Consider the following 19,924-nt stretch of genomic DNA (forward strand, 5'->3'; position numbering starts at 1 on the left):
ATATTGTCAGGGATTATTATATAGAGTAAATCACGAAGCAAATACAATCCGACATTTTTTTTAGGCACATAACACGTCAACTAGTAAACATTGATCTATGAGATCAAATTCTTTCCCTAATAAAACACAAATCTGATTGAATAAGCTGCGGGGCCTTGAATGCAACGCTAATACAACAAGGCCCGCCTATGATCAACACCGATTGGTTATATTTAAACACCGCGGTCCACTATTGGCCCATCTCGGTGTCAGTTGTCTGCGCGGCTTTCAGATAGCACAGCGCCCAGAGGGAGGGCAAGAAGACTGCTCAAAGATAAGCGGCGTAGTCCACTCGAAGGAACACGGAGAACTCAAGTGCTATGGTAAGAAGCTTTCCGAGTTTACAGCAAATTAATCTATAGCCTGTCGCCTTAAATTAAACTGCGAATTTAACTTGACAAGAGATGACCTCAACTTGGTGACATTGTGAGTTGGTTGATTTTTTTCCCTCACCATTCTTAAAGTGCGTCAACATTGCAATGTTGTACGTATTTTTTACACATGGTAATGAATAAGTGGATAGACGGTGATGTTTGGGCTCGTTTGCCGGTGCAGGTGTGAAAATTGCATGCACCTCTCGCGATGCTTCTTTGTCCACATGGATCATAAAGAAAGGGAAGCTCAGACAATCATGCACCTTTTTCCCCCAATTCAAGCTTTTCTCTACCATTGCCAATGTCACCTAAATTATTCATTGTAATGGTGACAGACTGTGAATGCATTCAAAAGTGTAAATATGCCCGAAGGGCAGACTGACTAACCAACTATGGACAGATTTGGAAGCAATGCTATGATTCCAACAGTTTGCATAAAATATTCAGCTTGTGCAAGATTGATATTTTTGGACAAGAAATCAACACTGAAAACCGTCAATTTTTTTCATTCTTTCTTTGACTAAATTTGCACCAAATCCGAATAGTTGTATTGACATTTTTATTGCTAACATGCCAGTTATTTGTTGATTGTCCTTTGTGTCACTTTATGAAATTCAGACGTGAAGCTGAAGATACAAAAATGTATTTTCGGGAGAGGGGGAAAAACCAACAACACCATTACTTTTGAAACGCCTTATCGGGCATCAGTAATGCAGTATAAACCACTGACCCAGTTTTCTGGTGCACAATGGTCATTACAAGTGAAACTATGATCCACGTGATTCAAGTGGCTCGGAGATGAAGTGCTCGTTGGAGGGACTTATCCTACTCCTGTCATGAAACACTGGGTGGCGGCATTGCACAATCAACCGGTATGAACTTCCTGAAGTTGGACTTGAATGAGTTGCAGGTATCAAGCATGACAGATATTATTTAATAACGACTCACCTTGGTATGGTAAAGTATAAGCGGCAACATAGTGATCTAGTTATTGGCTCGTCTGCTTCACAGTGAAGATATTGTTGTTTCCTTACAGGCTACTACAACCATGTACCCATGAGTACAGGAACAGACATTTTAAAATATCTATGGATGTCGTACATTTTTTCACTTCGATTATTGATTTTGGGGTGAATTTAAAAGTTCAGTTAATCTTTCTTATTTGCGGTGGTTAGAGACTGAGCTGTGCCTCTAATTGCGAAAATCAGAGAATTGACGCCAGCAACAAACGGGGCTTGTAATTGCATATAGATGCCATAAACTGGCTGCAAAGCACTTAAAACAAAGAGGATTGTAAAGCATAATTGCCATGCTTCTAGCATGTTCACAGTCATGTAATCTTGTTACATAAACTGTGTTCAGTTTTCAAATTATTCCTCACAAACCACCTTCACATGATGCCCATCATTAGTATTAGCTAGCATTCATCCATCCATTTTCTGACCCGCTTAATTCTCACAAGTGTCGCGGGGGGTGCTGGAGCCTATCCCAGCCGCCTTTGGACAGTAGGCGGTGTACACTCTGAACCGGTTGCCAGCCAATTGCAAACCGGAAACCGGAATACCTGGAGAAAACCCACGCAGGCACAGGGAGAACATGCAAACTCTACACAGGGAGGCTGGAGCTGGAATTGAACCCGTTACCTCTGCACTGTGAGGTTGATGCGCTAACCAATGGACCACCCATTAGCTAGCATAGTAGTGCAAATAACAAGTGTGGGTGCTCTTTACATAAACAGTATTTCATCTTTTACAATGGATCAGGTGAGAAGTACACACAAGAACTGTCAGCAAAATGAGACAAGTCAAAAGGAGAAGAAAAAGTACAACCAAGGAATTAAACCTAACAAAAACACAAAGATTCCAACAGATTGCAGCAGTGAACTGATACTTTAGATTGGGTAATATTGTCACCGCTTTGGTTTGAGCACAAAAACAGTGAATACCGGTAACTGAGAAATTCAGCTAACGACGAGGGATTTGTTGATAAAGAAAAAAAAAATCACGCAAATATTCAGGAATGCTGAACCAATATATTCTGCAGTTCAATGTAGTATCAGATTTTTTTATTAATTTTTGTAGCTTTTTATTTTGCCATTATTTTGTCAATTTCCATTCAATGTTATTTTCTGGATGCAAAGCTTATTTTTTACACATAGGGAAGACGACTGATCCCAAAATTCCCTTTTGCACAATTTGGCCAAATCTCACAGAATGAATTGAATTCATTTTGAATGGAAAAGTCCACTAAAATGCCGACCGTGTTTATGAGAAAAGGCCCTTGTTAATTAGCTTACTTTCGCTTTTCATTTACTGTACCACCAAACACTGACTGCAGTCATTTCGCAACCATCCGCATATCACAGAGATCAGTTTGATGGAAAACTAGGCAGGTTACGACACGAGCATTGATTCTTCAATGGCAGTGGAAAGTGCTTAAACGAGAGTGCAAACAAGAATGTGAGTGGGAGGTTTAATAGACACCATAAACGGCTCACTTTCATTGTTCCACGTCTTGTCACGTTTTGCAATTTATTTGATCAAAGTTTGGAAAAAAAACAAACATAATGTAATGTCATATAATAACGTGTCATGTCACGGGGTACTTTCTGTCAATGGAATCGGTGCCACTTTTTGATGTTTGGCTGAAGATGTGTTCCCCTGATTGACTCACATCCTGTGGTTAATAACCAAACAGGGTCATGAGACCTCTCGCTTCCTGCTGTGGAAGAAATGCTCCCAAGCCATCTTCTCCGTGATCATAAATGACACACTTTCACACTTTTAAAGGTTTATTTACAAAACAGTGAACATGTTGTTGTAAAAAATAAATAAATAAAACACACACTTAAACAATATTGACTGCAAGCTATGGACGTTAATTAACATTTAGCCTCCAGGGCTGTTTAGTGAACATAAATAGTCTCTTACTGCTAGTATGTATAAAAGACAATCTCATGTCAAGCAGACAACAGAACCTGAGCTGTTCTGACACTAAATGGAAAATGCTTTTTTTTTTAAGGGCCCCGATGTCAGTTTATATAACAAAGTCCAATCTACACGCACTCCCTTCTTGTATGGTAGCTGCATGCAGTTTCCACTACTGGCGTTTATCTGCGGCTCTCCCAAGGTGTCGGGAACGCTGGCGTTGACCTCTCCTCTTCCTTCTCCTCAGACACAACTTAACGTTGCGGCCCAGAGAACTTGCTCTAGGAAAGAAAAGAAAATATTTTGATGTACCGGTAGCTTTTTGTTTTTGTCTCAAAAGGTCACGTCTGGTGCATTGGCACATGAGGCAAATCGAAACCAAAAACAAAACGATGTAATCCATACGTGATTATGTATAGAGGTCAACGTCAGTTTTTAACCTAAATTGAAGGCTTACATGGGGGTGGCGGGAGCATAATTGCACAAAATCATCACAAAGGTGTTTTTTCTTACGTGAAATATACTACATGTGCATATGCATCGCAAGTATTGTATGTGCAGTTTGTTTTTAGGAAGTCAAAAACGATTCATATGTTTGACAAATTTGGAGTGAAACTGAATCTTTATCATGGTTGAATGACTTTTAGCGCAGCGACACTTCACTCTTGTGTACTCCCACAGTTTGGGAATCCCTGATTTCAGCTGGAAATGACACAAGTGTAAAAAAAAAAGTTTTGAATAATTAGTACAGTAATTAAAAATAAAATACTTGAAAATTTTATTTAGATTTATGATCTTACTAGCTGGTTCGCCGCCCTCCGGGCGGCTCATCAGCTAGTTCCTGCGGAAGGCTGGTAAGGTGGGCCTTCGGCCCACAAAAGTGTTGTTGCTTGGTTCAACTTTTTGTTCATCTTCATTGCTTATCGCGAAAATAAAGAGATGTTTAGCTCTACTAAATAACTAACAATTTTATTGCAATGCTTGTGGGTAGACAACATTTTTTCGCTAAGATGCCCGCGCGATCGTAGTGAGCCACTGCCTGAGCGGCGCAGTGGCGGCGCGCAGCAGCGCGGTGAAGTAGGTACGTTTTGAAAAGGGACAGACGGAAGGACAGACCGCGTGCGGGACGACGCGCAATATATATATAGATTGAACAATTATAGAAAATGCAAATTTGCATCACTCCAAAAGATCCAGGGATCAAGCCAACATTATCTGCAAATATCTAAGAACATTAGACCTGCCTATGATGCCAACTGCATCTGGCGAACAATTTTGCAGCCGAAGAATAAATTCTGAAGGAAAAAATGTCTTCGCATGACCAGGAAAATGTATAACGTCTTTCTCGTGTTGCTTCCAGCAACTCAGCAAATACAAATGCACATTATTATATTTGTTGACTCCTTCTTACCTATTCCAGCATCGAATAAGTTGTTTTCCCATCGGAGCAGCTGGACTCAGACACACAGGTTCATTGGTGCTCTTCAGTGTCACTCTGTAAAACGTCCAAGTGCATGTTAGGTCACTTGAATGGGAGCGTGCGTGTGTGTGGGTGTGCGCAGCATGTGCATCTCACATCACGGTGACTTTGTCGCAGTTTGGGTTCTTGGGGTACACGCTGAGTTCCTGAAGTTTGCCTCTCACGCCGGCTTGTGTCTCAGGACACAAACATCTTCCCGGAACAAACGTGCTCTCTGAACAAACACAAGTAACGAGATTAAGCGGTGGGGGTCACTCGGTGTGGTGAGATTAGGTTATGTAGGCGCACACAACTCGGCAACAGTGGAGACGGTAAACAAACAACATGAGCAAGTGATGTCCTCACCTGTGTTCAGCACACAGCAAGCAGCCAGCAAGATGATCCTGCACACTGATTGAGGGTTGAGTCTCATGTTTGACGATGACTGAGCCCTTACAATGATCTCCTGAACCGCACGTCGCTCTTTTATACCCTTTGCGCTCCTCCCCCGCACACTTGAGAGCTGGGCTTTCCACACCCGGAAATTCCCTAAAGCACTTTCCTTCTTTGGATGCTGCAGAGAATCTGGACACCCTGACACTGCTTTAGCCCTGACACTCAAGGACACTTAACAGTATTTCTATTTTAACGCAGGATGGTACTACAGCACATTTTTGGGTGTTTTTAGGGGAAAAATATGAGGTGTGTGGGGGGGGGGAGTCTTCTGGAAGCATGTTTCACTGCAAATACCGCACTGTGCATCACCAGAAGAACACTATCCCCACGGTGAAGAGTCATGCTTTGTGGTTGTTTTTCTCCAGCTGGAAGTGGAGCCCCTTTTTGGTTTCCACGTCAGCCATAAAGATGACACTGAAGAGGAATTCCACCGTTCAGCATGACGGTGACGTTAAGCATGAAAGATAGGATGGATGTTTTTTTTTTCTTTAATGGCCTCCATAGCCCAGATTTAAACCCAATTGAAAATCGCTGTTGGGATTTGATGAGGGCTGTACACAAAATCTGACACATTTGGAGCCTATTGTAAACCTCTGTAATTGATTTGCACAGGTTATAACTCTCAATAAGCTTGTAATCCATCATCAGAAGTCGAATCACTTTCTATTTCCAGTAACTGTGATGAAACGGAAGCGATTTAAAATGTCCTATCTTTTAGAGAAAATACCAGACAAGGTGGCACAGGTCATGTTTTAGGCTTTGCCATTGGTGGTTACAGTCTGTTGCCTCACTGTTAGTCCACTGGCTCTGTGCCAAAAACAACATGTGACTTTTCCGAAATGCACTTCTCTTGTTTTCACTCTAGTCAAAGCTCGGAGACCCTATCTTGCTAAGTTGCATAGCTAGCTAGCTATGCAAACTCCACACAGTTCAATTATTATATTATTTGAGTTCAATTATTATATTATTTGATATTTCATTTGTTTTCTATTTTGTTGCATTTTCTTCAGTAATGCAACATTCTTTTATTGTCTACATATTTTCAATAAATTAGAAGTTAGGACAACTGTGTTGTCTTAAATTAGCTTCACAAAATACATTTGGATTCAATAGTAAAAAAACATGCTAATGCAACTGTTCTATTCTATTTGGCCGCAGCTGGACTCTCGTCAGAATGGGAGAGCATCAAACTTACGTGAAGCTCAGTGAAGACAAACTCATCCCCAAGTGAGTCGTTTTTACTTGCTCCTGATTATGGTTGCACGAAAATAACATCATTGCAAGCTTTTGTTCTTTTGTTAGGTCTGACATCCTGTTGCTGCTTCGCACTTACAACTGCTACCATGAAGGCAAGAACTTCCAGCTGAGGTCTCGCGAGGTAAGAATCACCTATTGCAGTAAGCGGGAGAGCAGTTTGAGAAATGCAGGTCGTTTATTCTTAGCTGCATGAGAAAAGGCAGACATCTGTGGAGTGCACTTATGCCAACAATGAAACCAGTTCAACCCATGTTTTCAGGCAAACAAAGGGGATTAAAACAGGCTGTGTACAAGTGTCCAGTACGGGCCCCTGAGCACCAACCACCAAAAATTCCCATTACCCCTCAGTTAATATGGAATAAGAGAGTGGGCCTCTCAGATATGCAGTCATACACCCGTACAAACCACTCGAGAATTTAACCTTTTGCTGCTGTGTGTGCAAAATGTTTGTAGGAGTGCGGCTATTTGTTTGATAATTGTTCTGTGGCATTTATGGCTAGGAGTTCCCCCTTGTGTGCACCAGCAGGTTGCTGAGTGGTACGGTGTGTGTGTGTGTGTGTGTGTGTGTGTTGGCCAGACAACCATGGTCATGATGTGTCCCTCATATTTGTCCCCCACCAGTCAGACTCGGGACTTCATCTCATTCTGGGAAAGTCCCTCACATTCCATATGATAGCCACTATGGTTTCCATAAGTAACACAATCGCGGCGTAAAATTACATGGACTGCATGCTGTACATATGCTACAGTTTTTTATGTTTTACGAGTGTAACGGCTAAGGTATCTTATGCAGGTTTGTTGACCTAAAACATTTTCCATGTTCTTATGAACATACATTTATTTAGCTATTTTTTAAAGAAATAATGTTCTCAAATTATCTCAACTGTATTGATAGTCCACTTTAAAACATTTTGCTAGATAGTTTTTGCCATATTCGCTGTGCGTGTTTTTGGTAATTGAAATCAAAATTAGATTTGCTTTGACTCATACTTGTTTGCTAAATCGCAGGATTTTGTGTTGATTATTATTCTACATGGACTGTTACTGCAGAGAAATAAGTGTGAGTTAGGATTTTAGAGTGTGTAAAAGTTTTGGGGATTTCAAATTTGCACACTTGATACAAGTTAAATTGCTATTGCAGAGTACACCTGTCTTAAACCCCCAAGTGCACCCGCTCACATATATTTTGATATTATACGGAATGTATTAAGCTGTATGGTTGCCATTTTGTGGAGTGGTCGAGTACATAACCACTGCAATAAATGAGGAAGTATTTCAATGAGAAAGACAAACATTCAAACTCATGTCCCCAACCTCACAGAATGGGAACTAAACCCACAGTACACCGATGTCAGACATTGTCAGTGACCAATTAGATTCATATAAATTATTTACCAGTGCAGCTTCTTTGCTGATTGGCTGAACTAATCTTTTTTTCTATTCAATAGTGGGGTGTGCTGGCACGATACTGAAGACCAGACTCGAGTAACTAAATATGGTAGCATAGAGAGAGCATGGAGGCAAAGATCAATAAAGGACTGCAGTGACTTCCTCATTCTCGCATCGTGTTAAACGGTTTTGAGAATGATGGCAAAAGGTGGAACTCGGCATAGGGAAACTGGGAGGCAGAGCAGGTGATGTTCAAAAGAAGAGACTTTCTTTTCATCCATCCTTCCATTTTCTGATCCAGTTATCCTCACAAGGGTCGCGGGCGTGCTGCAGCCTACCCCAGCTGTATTCGGGTACTAGGCGGCGTACACCCTAAACTGGTTGCCAGCCAATCGCAGGGCACACATAGACAAACAACAATTTGAGCTCACCATGGCAACAAGGGACGATTGTGTGCCACTGAACTGCCATGCATGTTTTTTGTAATGTGGCATGAGGAGAACATGCAAACACCACACAGGAAGGCCACAGCCAGAACTGAGCCCTGGATCTTTGCACTCTGGGGCAGCATGCTAACCAGTCGACCACCATGCCACCCTCTTTCTTTTAGTCAAAGTAGGCATGTGTACTGGCCGAAATAAGTCCCCATTAATCAAAATACAGAGTAACAAAATGGAAGAATCGTGACTTGGTAACGTGACGATGAACTAAGGCAGACTGACAGAAAACGAGGAATTAAATCCAATCCAACGTCTGGACAAGACATGATTGGCTGAGGTAGCTGATTGGTCGACACAAGTGACTGGGCTGACGAGAAAAGTTGGAAATGAAAATCTCATGAATAAGACAGGACGTGAACGTGAGGGGGGGATGGTGGGGAGAAGACAAAACTGAGTACATTGTCAATTTAAAAAAAACATTTGATGACTTAAAGGTGTTTTTGGCTGGTGCATATCATGAAATCCACAGTTTGTTTGGAGTTTTTCCCAGACCGTGTTAACTCTTTCTTATGAACGCAAACATTTAGTCATCATTGTATAGTTCAATAGAGGGTCAACGCTAAACTGTGAGCAAACATTTTGTGCAGTTGAAGCAGATGAAGGCAAACAGGTGAAGCCCAAAAAGAGGTCAATATAGTGAATAACAATCCATTCATCTTGTTGCTTCTTTGTAAATGACATCATAATCACGCTGACTGGGTGTGTCGTCAGGTGATGTGTGAGTCAGGTTGTGGGAGAACGAGTCAGTGCAGTCACTTGTAGATTTGGGAACACAACACTTTTTGGAGTTGACAATATGTCCTGACATGTTTGCAGACTAAGTGTGGAACTGTAATCTGAATTAAGATGTTTCGGGGAAGGAGGGCGAGGATCAAGATTGAGGATAATAACGTTAAAATGACCAAAGATGAACTTTGCTGGGAATCAATTACTCATCTGTTTAATTATTAGTAATACATTGAATTCCATCCATCCATCCATTTTCCAAACCGCTTAATCCTCACTAGGGTCGCGGGGGGTGCTGGAGCCTATCCCAGCCGTCTTCGGGCAGTAGGCGGGGGACACCCTGAATCAGTTGCCAGCCAATCGCAGGGCACACAGAGACGAACAACCATCCACGCCCACACTCACAGCGAGGGACAATTTAGAGTGTTCAATCAGCCTGCCACGCATGTTTTTGGAATGTGGGAGGAAACCGGAGCACCCGGAGAAAACCCACGCAGGCCCGGGGAGAACATGCAAACTCCACACAAGGAGGCCGGAGCTGGAATTGAACCCGGTACCTCTGCACTGTGAAGCCGACGTGCTAACCACTGGACTACCGGGCCGCCTACACTGAATTTTTTTTCCAATGCTGTGCAGGCACTGAAAAAAAAGCACTTAATTATGGGATGCCCATGACATAAGCATTCACAATCCCACTCGCACCTTTTAATCACAATTTCTTCTTCACACTTGTTAATGGAACTAACACGTGTCTTTGAAATTTGGGAGCAAGTCAGAGTACCGGGATGAAACACACATAAGCGTGAGGAGAACATGTAGAGTAACTCAAATCCTAACCTCAGAACTGTGGAGAACATATGCTGCCTAAAAGGAAAAAAAAAGATAATTCATGCAAATATGTCCTAAAATTGCTTGTTCACTGTCGTTTGAAAAGAGAAGCTAATCAGGGTCAGGCCCGGTTAGTATTTGAATTGGAGATCACCTCCCCTCTCCCACGTGTGTCATTAATTATTAAACGCAAAATCAGAAAATCCGTCAATACGGTTTATATTTTAGGTATTGAAGCGGCATTGTGTCATCATTAGATTTTGAAATGAAACAGAAGGGGCCACTATTCTGTATGTAGGCATACGTTTCCTGTTTTAGTTCCATATAAAATGTGTAGGATGGGAATGAAGTCAAATAAAATTAAAATAGAATGTCAGGCAATGTGCTGCACTTCAATCAATTGATGTAAGCATAGCACCCTCTAGTGGCTCTATTGTTATTTTCATTTACGACGCCGTAGTTGTTGCACCACCTTTTACCACTAGATGGCGGTGTTGTAGCGCACATTTTTGTTTTGTTTTGGTTCGCATGAGAAATAGGGCCTATCCCAGCAGATATGGGAAGAGAAGTGACATACACCTCGGTATGGAAAATATACAAACTACGGACAAGAAGATTTGAACTTCTCTTAACTGTGAGGCAAAGTTATGAACCACAAGGACATCTTGCCACCTATCAAAGATTAGAAAATACAAAGTACACTACCCACAAATAAAATGTATTATTATTATTAATAATAAATGTGAGAGAAAGCTTTGAGTTTCCTTTCACTATCAATATTTTGGGTGGCATACTATCAATGTGCACATTTTTCTTTTAAATTAATATATCATTATATTTCTTGTTTACAATCGCCAGACTGTACCTTTGGATTTTTGACATTTTACTTTCATCTCTGTAATATATCATATAATTCATATTATAATGCTGTACACGGAAACTATATTGGCTTGTAAATGTTAAGTACTGTGGCATTTTTTTTCAATGTATAAGCGGTTTATAACAAGTGTATCCAATCCTTAGTTGACTAAAAGAAATTATAATTGTTGTTTGGGTTGAAACAGCAATGCGTGTTAGTGGTGAGCAGTCATGCGGTTCTGAGTTGGAATTTGGTCTCTGGGTGGAGTTTGCGGTGTTTTTCTCATGCTTCTGTTGATCTGAATTCCTTCCATGTTTCAAGAACATGCATGTAAGGTTCAATGAAGCCTCTAGGTTGCCCATCATCGGAAGTGGATCCAAAATGTTTAGTCTACAAGTGCCGTAATTGTGATTGACTGGTGACCAGTTTCCTGCCAGTGCTTCAATTGTTGTGAAAGTAAAACATCTTCATACAAAATGTGATTTCAACAGTTTAATAGAAAAATGACAAGTGTAAACGTGAGAGAGTGCCATCAGCATTGCATGCAAATAAATAATCATTCACTCCTTGTGCCCCATCCTTCCCAAATATCAAAGTTCTGGTGATCTTGCTTCTGTGAAAGTGTCAACCAAAATGGTTCCTCAAGTCCTCATCTGAGCAAAGAGCCAGTCGACGGGGTCTTTCCCTCGACTGTCTTGTTGTCTCCTCAGAGAACAATACTCTGTGCTGCTCACACCCGCGCCAGAAGGTCGGCAGGTAGTCCTGTGGGCGCGTGGGGAGCCACGAGGAAGCGTGGCTGATACAGAGTGTTTCATCTGAGCCTTCGACAACTGCCTCAGCCTGGGGAGTCTCTGGAGCCTGAAGGGGCCCGGGCTCGGGGCCCCCTCGGGACGAGCAAGTGCCTGGATGCTGCTCATGTAGTCGTCCAAAGACTGGGAGGTCTGAGTGGACTGGGAGGTCTGAGTGGACTGACAGGCGGCGGGATGCAGAGGAGAGTCCTCCAGCGTCTCCATGATGGTGGGCAACAGGGGCAGGGACTGTAGCAAGCGTCTGTGTTTCATCCTGAAAGCGCAAAAAACAAAATCATCAGTTTACTGTTGAGTTGATGTTAAAATCATAAATCAGATTAATTGTTGTTTCATTGTGTCATTTCAAATCACGCAAGTACTCCAGAAATATTCTTTTTTTTTTAATGCAAATACAATTATTGAAAAGCACACAGATTTTTTTTCATGTGATTTATATCAATGTATCGTTTAATACGCATTTCATTTTTATATTATTTTGAATACTTTTTTTGTCAAAGCCCTAAACACTGAATTTTTAAAAAGTAATTCCTTACCAAGATGCCGTTGCACCCAAGTGCGCCTTGCGAGCTCATCAGAATCATATATTTCACCCCATTTGGCTGAAAATGTTTTTTTTTTAAAATTACAAGTACCGTATATGTTCATTCATCCATCTATGTCAATGACATATAATGACTGTCCGAACAGACACGTTCTTCTATTAGATAGTAAAAGGTCGAATAAAGCTGTGTATTTACCTGTTGCCATTACAGTATACAGCTGAAGTCATGCCCCGTACACACAAAGTACATTTGTGAATAATTTGGCAAAAATAAAATAAAAAATCCGAAACACAAAAATAAATGTTTATCGACCAGCAAATATTTTCCTGTTATCTTAGATGCCTTCTAAAGAGTCTGCTTTAGATGTATTAAGGTTTATTCGACAGTAGTTTGCTGTATGACAGTGAGAATGTCAACATTTTATGAAAAACATTGTCTGGGCAGTTAATTTCATGTCGCGCATTGTGTTGGACGGCGCTGGATTTCAAATTTGGTATTTACAGTATATCTGTCAGAACTAGACGCATTACTATCTTGTATGAAGTAACAAGAGGGAGATGGCTCACCTTTGTCGCCCACTTTTAGTTCTAGTTGCGATGTATGTAGCAGAGTGATGCAGTGAGGTCGTCTCAGTCAAACGTCTGACTGTAGAGTTTGGATCCCAGCTTTATAGAGGCAGCCTGCACCAGGCTGATTAGGCGTGACGGCTAAATATAACTCTGCTGACCGTACTGTGTGCGCGTGAGTGTGTGTGTGTAGAAGGTGTGTCCATGCCTGTTGCGGAAACCTTGCAGCAGTGTGTTTGCGGGCTTGCTCAGTCAATGTTTATATTGTAGGAACAATGAAGCCATCCATGGGAGCAATTTAGCCTTCCCGCTGGCCATGACAAACTGAGAAAAAGAAAATATTCAATAAAACATACTCAGCTGCTTCTCTTGACATTTCAAAACAGCTCTCCGCACGTTGGCCTTGTGGGCCAACTCACTCGCACTCCTGAATTGTTCTGCACTCACAGCTTGTAAATACCAAGTTATAGAGTTGGATAACTCAATGGAAACATTGATACTTTCTACTACTAATTAACCTTTTTTCACCTCCAGTGATTGTATTCCTATTGAGTGATAAGGTTTTATCGCCTTGTTGAAAACCCGTCAAAATCTCGCAGTGCAATTGAAAATAATGACGCAAACTAATAAAGTCTTGCTATTGTGAGACACTTTTTCCAACTCTGAAAATTTCTATCGTAAAATACCGTTTCACCAAAGTAAAAACAAACGTGAAACGACTTTATTGACCCAAAACAAAATGGTGAATCTGTAAAAGCGCCAAGGGACTTTTTGACTCTTTGTGTTAATAAGGACTCTGTGAAAGTATTTATTTATTTTTAGAGATTTTTTTTTCAGTTTGTCTCATTTTAGTGTGATGCTTCTTGGCCACCGTACTTCTATAATTCCAAACGTCTTACATCATTGTCCATGAACCAGAAAGTAGACAGCTTCTCGCTATTTGCCGTTTGACTAATCTTACAAGTCCCCCTCAAGCTCCCTCACCCACCCCACACAATTGATTTTTGACAACTTTTAACAATTCAAAGATTTGGCTCAAAAAGTACCGCTAGCTACTAATGGGGAAAAATATCACGTTTTGCCCTCTACTTTAAAGCCATTTGCCTGTTTATTTGCTAACATAAAAAAGAGACATTAACCTCCAATCGGTCAAGTAAAATATTTTGCCCCTGCACTAAGAGTACGTGACCCAAAGCAGTCCTGACTGTGGCCCTATGTGCTCCACAGGCATGACTTCACCTCTGCATTGTAATAAAAAAGGCGCGGCGCTCCAGATGCCCTGGAGCGACTGTTCTTGCACGTACACCTGACATTGAGCCTTTGTGGCAGGATTTCCTCTCTTAGCAGTGTGTGTGTGTGTGTGTGTGTGTGTGTGTGTCTGTGTGTGTGTGTGTGTGCGCACGCGCTTTTAAAGGAGGAGGAGTGGGGCCTCATGCTGGAAGGTTTGCTGAACATCCACTGGGGTCTACATCGGCCAATCAGACTACAAATGTACGATGACAACGAAAGACTGCGCCCCAGCCGGTACGACAAGTGCGTTCGTTTGCCCTCACTGTGCTGGACATAGAAAAGCACACGTACGCATTCATTGAGCACTTGAGTCCACCTGACACTTCACCTCATTGGACACAAGTATCCCCACCCTGCATTGTGTCACCCAGCAAACATTGAGGAGTACATGATGTTGATGTCCCACACACTTGGCCTACTTTTGTGATCATTGTTTTCATACCATAGTCCATCATAGCAAAATGAATATATGTCAATTTCGGATTGTGAGGTAACTCGGGTTTATACTAATTATTTGAACATATCTACACGTATTTGTAACCTCGTTTTGCTCATTCACTTTAAAAGACATGGGTGATGTCTAATCTACTGTTTGCGCATCAATTTGTCTGAAGTGGAAATTGTGTATGTGTCATTTTTGTTGTTTCTGCAGGAATAACATGTCAGCAATTTCAAAGGCGCGATCAACAGAGTCGAACAATAATTCACTGAGCAGGGAAAATGGACCTGGAGGTGAGAATCGCACGTGCGCGTTAATCCTATATACACACACACACACACACTTACACACACACACACACACACACTTGATGATGACAGATTACATGCTGAGGACCAGATTGGAGCCTTGCTTCACTCACCATAATGCCACAATTCACGTGCAGAGGTAATCTGATCATGAGAAGCTGATCAATTCAGATCACGTGTAACCAGACGAAAATTATTAGCTGCTCTGATCTGCTCCTGCTTTTAATGTGTGCAATGTTCACCTCTCATGCACGAGATTATTTGAATGAGAACATTTAAGGTATTGCGGTTCAATTTGAAATTCAATTTGATCCCCTGCGGATCTCCCAAACATTGCAATCCAGATTACTGGATTGAACAACTGTGTGTGGTAGTTATCAGGATTTACAGTAGAATTCGGTGAAGTGCAGTGTAGAATCTTTAAAGACCCTGTAAGGTGAAAATAAACACGACAGAGAAGAGTGTTGTTTACAAGTCTGGCAGATTTGAATGATGAAACCCTAACCTAAAATGATGCCTCCAAATCAAGAGAAATGAAGACATTCTGAATCTACTATCACCAATGGATGGATGGATGTCTTAACTGGCGATTCGAAAAGTTCCCGTCATTTCTTTTATTCATTTAGAGGTGGAGGGGGAGGGGGTGCTGGAGGAAGAGGAGTCTCCACAGCTGCCGAGGACCAGAAGCGACGCTTCCTTCATGCACGTCCAGAGGAGGTCGAGGACAAACACCGCCAGAGACCTCCAGCGTTTACGCACACACAGGTTCTCCATCAACGGACACTTCTACAACCACAAGGTACAAAGACGTACACGCACACATACGGTAACATGTCCACACACAGGCGCAGGTGCAGAAGGGAGGGTCTTTCCTGGGAGGATGTTCCTGTACTTGCACTGTTCATATTTCACAATAGGTTGGCCATGTGCGGATTTCACTAATGAGCCCTATTAGGAGCACTTCATCGCTTCCTCTTTGACTGCCCTGTGTGTGTGTGTGTGTGTCCTCCAACACCGTGCAGCTGCTCAACCGCTGACTTCCCTCCCGCTTTGGACTTCCCGTACACAATGTTCAAAGCCCCAATGTGGGAGGGAAATGACAAGAACTCAGCATGAAAAGTCTCAAACAATCTTCTATATTTTCCAGACGTTCTGTAATGGATTTGTGTTTGTGTCACCCTCTTCACAGACATCTGTGTTCACTCCGGCCTTTGGTTCAGTGACCAATGTACGAGTAAACAGCGCCATGACGACAGTACAGGTCCTTAACATGTTGCTACAAAAGTTTCGGGTAAGGCAAATGTGTATGTTTATTATACTGTATTGATTGCTTTCATTTATAATGGGCTTTCTTGTCATATTAATAGCCACCACACTCTTCAGTCCTGAATTTGATAAGATTCTAATGTTGATTCTACATGATATCGCTAATAAATTGTGTAAACCACACCATATGCAGTAAAGGAAGACAGCCAATCATGGACGTAGCACACTGTGAATTTTTTATTTTTTTTTTAAACAATGTACCATACAAATTTTACAATAAAATACATAAAATTCCAATGTTAAAATATTACAATATTATTTACTGAAACGATGTATTTATGTATTTATTAAGCTTTTAAAAATCAGTAATGTCAAAATAATACATAACACTGTCCAAAACTAAGATTTCTATTGATTTTGGTCTCATGCATACTATTATACAGTTTGATGACAAAACAAAAACATTCATTCATCTTCCGAGCCGCTTGATCCTCACTAGGGTCGCGGGGGGTGCTGGAGCCTATCCCAGCTGTCAGTAGGCGGGCAGTAGGCAGGGGACACCCTGAATCGGTTGCCAGCCAATCGCAGGGCACACAGAAACGAACAACCATTCGCACTCACACTCACACCTAGGGACAATTTAGAGTGTTCAATCAGCCTGCCACGCATGTTTTTGGAATGTGGGAGGAAACCGGAGCACCCGGAGAAAACCCACACGAGAAAAACAAAAACATAATACATTCAATACAACAACTACTAAAATATGACTAAAACAACTCTAGCATTGTTATAGTACTGTATTTGGCACATAATGCTAAGAATAATTATTGTTATTAATACTTTGTATGTGAAATAAAAACTGATTATATTTTTCAATATTCATATCTTTTAAGGTGGAAAATAAATCAGAGGAATTTGTTCTTTATATGGTCCACGAGTCTGGCGGTAGGTGATCATTTTCATCAGGAAAGATTCCGTGTCAGTTGAATAGTGGATGAGTAATTTCTTGATGATTCCAATCATTTTTGTTAACGGATTTAGAGCGCACCCAATTGCGGGACAGCGAATACCCGCTGGTGACTCGAGTGCTTCATGGACCTTGTGAGATGATCTCCAAAATCTTCATCATGGAGGCCGACCTGGGAGAGGAAGTCACTTACGATGTGAGTTTCATTTCCATCAGGTGACCTCTCAAAAGGACCACAGACACACAATGGCCTCATTATGTTCGCTTCAAATGAGCACGCAGAGGAAAGGCTTTGGGACTCATCTGACAATAGGCGGCCATGTTGTGAGTTCACCGAGAGGAAACCAAATCCTCACGTGGAGAAACGCACACGTTGATGTTGGATAAAAACAAACAAAAGTGTCAGGTTAAGAAATACATAAAAGATAACTAAATCAAATGGACTGCTATCAGTTCAAGCCATCTGTTTCTCGTGTCACGTTCCATGTGAGAGTTTACCGGAGTTAAACTCTTCAACAGTAAAGCAGCTTTCAGTTGCGCGAACCTGAAATCCTCTTTGTTTCTCATCGGCATCACTCCCAAGTCCCAAGTCACATCCTGTGTACAGTACATGCAGCACAATCCTTGCTTGTCACTAACTGAAGGCATTAACTAAAGGCAGCAAGGCACAGATGATTCAAGCAGGAAATGAAGGCCCGACAAAACACATCCAGAGAGGAAACTCCGAAACTCTCTCAGGGTACGAGGACCCTTACATGTTTTCCAAGGACTCCCTCATAAACAACCACATTATTTAGTTGTTGGTTTTTACTTGCCACTTTGAAAAAGTTGTTGAGTTGTGGAGGTTGTAAGTTGAATAGAATAGTAAGTTATATCACAGAAGCTGAGATTGGAACAGGGCTTTGTCTACTGTATGCTGCAATATCTACTGTATGCTGCAAAAGCAATGCTTCTTCGATATGTTAGAAACTTTTGACCCGAGGTATGTGCATCCAACCCATGTACAGTATATTTTTGCTTCCCTGTAAGGAGTGAGCAGAAAATTTGTTTTGCATGTAGACATTTCGGTACATGCAATATGTCATATAAGCGCTATAAATTGTTAAAATAGGGAAGAGTAACTGGTTTAGTATATTGTGTGTTGAGTGCATTTTTTTAAATGTAGGTATGCACTTTTCCTTTAATAATCCAACTTTAATAATTACTCTTTATTTTGCTGACTCTAAATTGTTCATCGGTGTGAAGGTGAGTGTGGGTGGTTGTTTGTTCAGAATATGCCCTGTGATTGGCTGAGCTGAGGACCAGTTGTATATGCACAGACTATTCCGACAAATAAATAATTTGGGGTAGACTCAAGATCATCCGCAACCTTAATGAGGATAAGCACAACAGAAAATGGATGAATACTTTTGAGCACCTGAATATTCCCACGGTGAATGAAAGATTACACTTCAAAAACATCTTGATTGTTGAAATATATTTTTTCTTCCTTGCATGTTCTCCCCTTGCCAGGTTGCCCAGTACATCAAATTTGAGATTCCGGTTTTGGACAGCTTTGTGGAGAAGCTAAAAGAGGAAGAAGAGCGGGAAATAAACAAACTGATAAAAAAGTATGTGAACAATGTTGACTGTGGATCATACAAAGCCGACCTCATTCAATATGTCCAAATGCATTATGTGAAGCCAACATCCTTATCTCCTACATATTATAAAATCAAAACAAACTTGTCTATCAATGGAGCCAGTGTTAGTTTAACTGCTGCAGTCATATGAGGGACATTCCTTTCATTGGAAGCCAATCAATGTGATCATTTCACTGCTATATCTAAAATCTATTTCCAAGTATCTGAAGTGCCCCGGGGTGTCCTGAAAGGCATTAATTAAATCTCATGTCTTCTTCTAACTATTAGTAGTAGTAGTAGTAGTCGTACCATTCAACTAACTATTTTTACTTATTTCTTATTTATATCTATTTAATTTTAAATATAATACAGATGCTGTGTTTTCTTCCCCCTGTGCAGGTACATTGCATTGAGGTCAATGATTGTCCATCAGCTGGAGTGCAAAACTCACCCCTGTGACCCAGTATAAAGAGGAGCGTGTGTGTGTGTGTGTGTGTGTGTGTGTGCGTGTGTGTGTGTGTGTGTGTGGATAGTCTTATTTATATATTCACAATTTGTATGACACATTCTTACTGCTTACTTGTGTTTTTGTTATGTAATATGATCGTAATGTTTTCTATGACTTTTATGTAATAAATCAACTGTGTGGCCTTAAAGTTGTTGCTGTTCTCATCAAAACAAAAATCATTTCCTGTTCTGCTGCAGAAACTGATGATTCTTTGCATTGTTCTTTGGAGTGAGCCTTTCTGCCAACTAGTTCCCATGTGCCTCTTGCACGAGTGTGTGTGTGTGGGTGCGTGTGTGTTACACAATGGAGTCTCCTGAGAGAGAAGGGCCGTTCCTTGTTTCCCACACTTTGGCGAACATTAAGAAGTGTTGTCATTTTGCAGGGCCAACCTTGACCTTCAGTCAGTCCACTATTATAATTAGTTGAGTAATGGAATTACTTATGCTCTATATCTTTAATCACATCCCCTTTCCTTTGGTCGCGACCCTGGTGTACACGCTCGATACAGTTGGACTGAAGATGACATCACAGTGCCTAAGGCAGGGGTGTCAAACTCGTTTCACATTGTGGGCCACATACGGCTTCGGTATATGTCAAATGGGCCGGACCATTAAAAATTATACCATAGTATGCGATAAATAACCAAAATAATATGTCTTTGTTTTGGTCTAAAGAAGCACAAGAACACTAGGAAAATTTTGAAATTTCATCATTCATATATATGCATTGCAACTGATCCCACTGACTGTACAAAGGCACAAAACCTTAACAAGTAATTGGTATTGAAAAATAT

The 19,924-nt window shown here is 41.2% G+C and overlaps 2 protein-coding genes across 2 annotated transcripts; one reads left to right on the forward strand and one right to left on the reverse strand.

Annotated features, from left to right (window-relative positions):
* The first annotated feature begins 235 nt into the window (after window positions 1-235).
* Window positions 236-19,279, forward strand: rassf4a (Ras association domain family member 4a). Its single transcript, XM_052079541.1, has 11 exons — window positions 236-362; window positions 6,414-6,482; window positions 6,558-6,633; window positions 14,146-14,255; window positions 14,674-14,753; window positions 15,395-15,567; window positions 15,958-16,059; window positions 16,928-16,979; window positions 17,076-17,197; window positions 18,514-18,611; window positions 19,023-19,279. Exons 2-11 carry the CDS (start codon window positions 6,430-6,432, stop codon window positions 19,090-19,092), a joined length of 936 nt encoding a protein of 311 aa, XP_051935501.1. The 5' UTR covers window positions 236-362; window positions 6,414-6,429; the 3' UTR covers window positions 19,093-19,279.
* LOC127609958 (C-X-C motif chemokine 11-like) lies at window positions 3,187-5,328 on the reverse strand. The gene is made up of 4 exons (XM_052079555.1): window positions 5,166-5,328; window positions 4,917-5,034; window positions 4,752-4,835; window positions 3,187-3,621 (listed from the first exon to the last, which is right to left on the reverse strand). The coding sequence occupies exons 1-4, from the start codon at window positions 5,230-5,232 to the stop codon at window positions 3,513-3,515; spliced, it is 378 nt and encodes a 125-aa protein (XP_051935515.1). The 5' UTR covers window positions 5,233-5,328; the 3' UTR covers window positions 3,187-3,512.
* Window positions 19,280-19,924: the final 645 nt, after the last annotated feature.

Source organism: Hippocampus zosterae, chromosome 11 (genome assembly GCF_025434085.1).
Source record: "Hippocampus zosterae strain Florida chromosome 11, ASM2543408v3, whole genome shotgun sequence".
Lineage (NCBI taxonomy): Eukaryota > Metazoa > Chordata > Actinopteri > Syngnathiformes > Syngnathidae > Hippocampus > Hippocampus zosterae.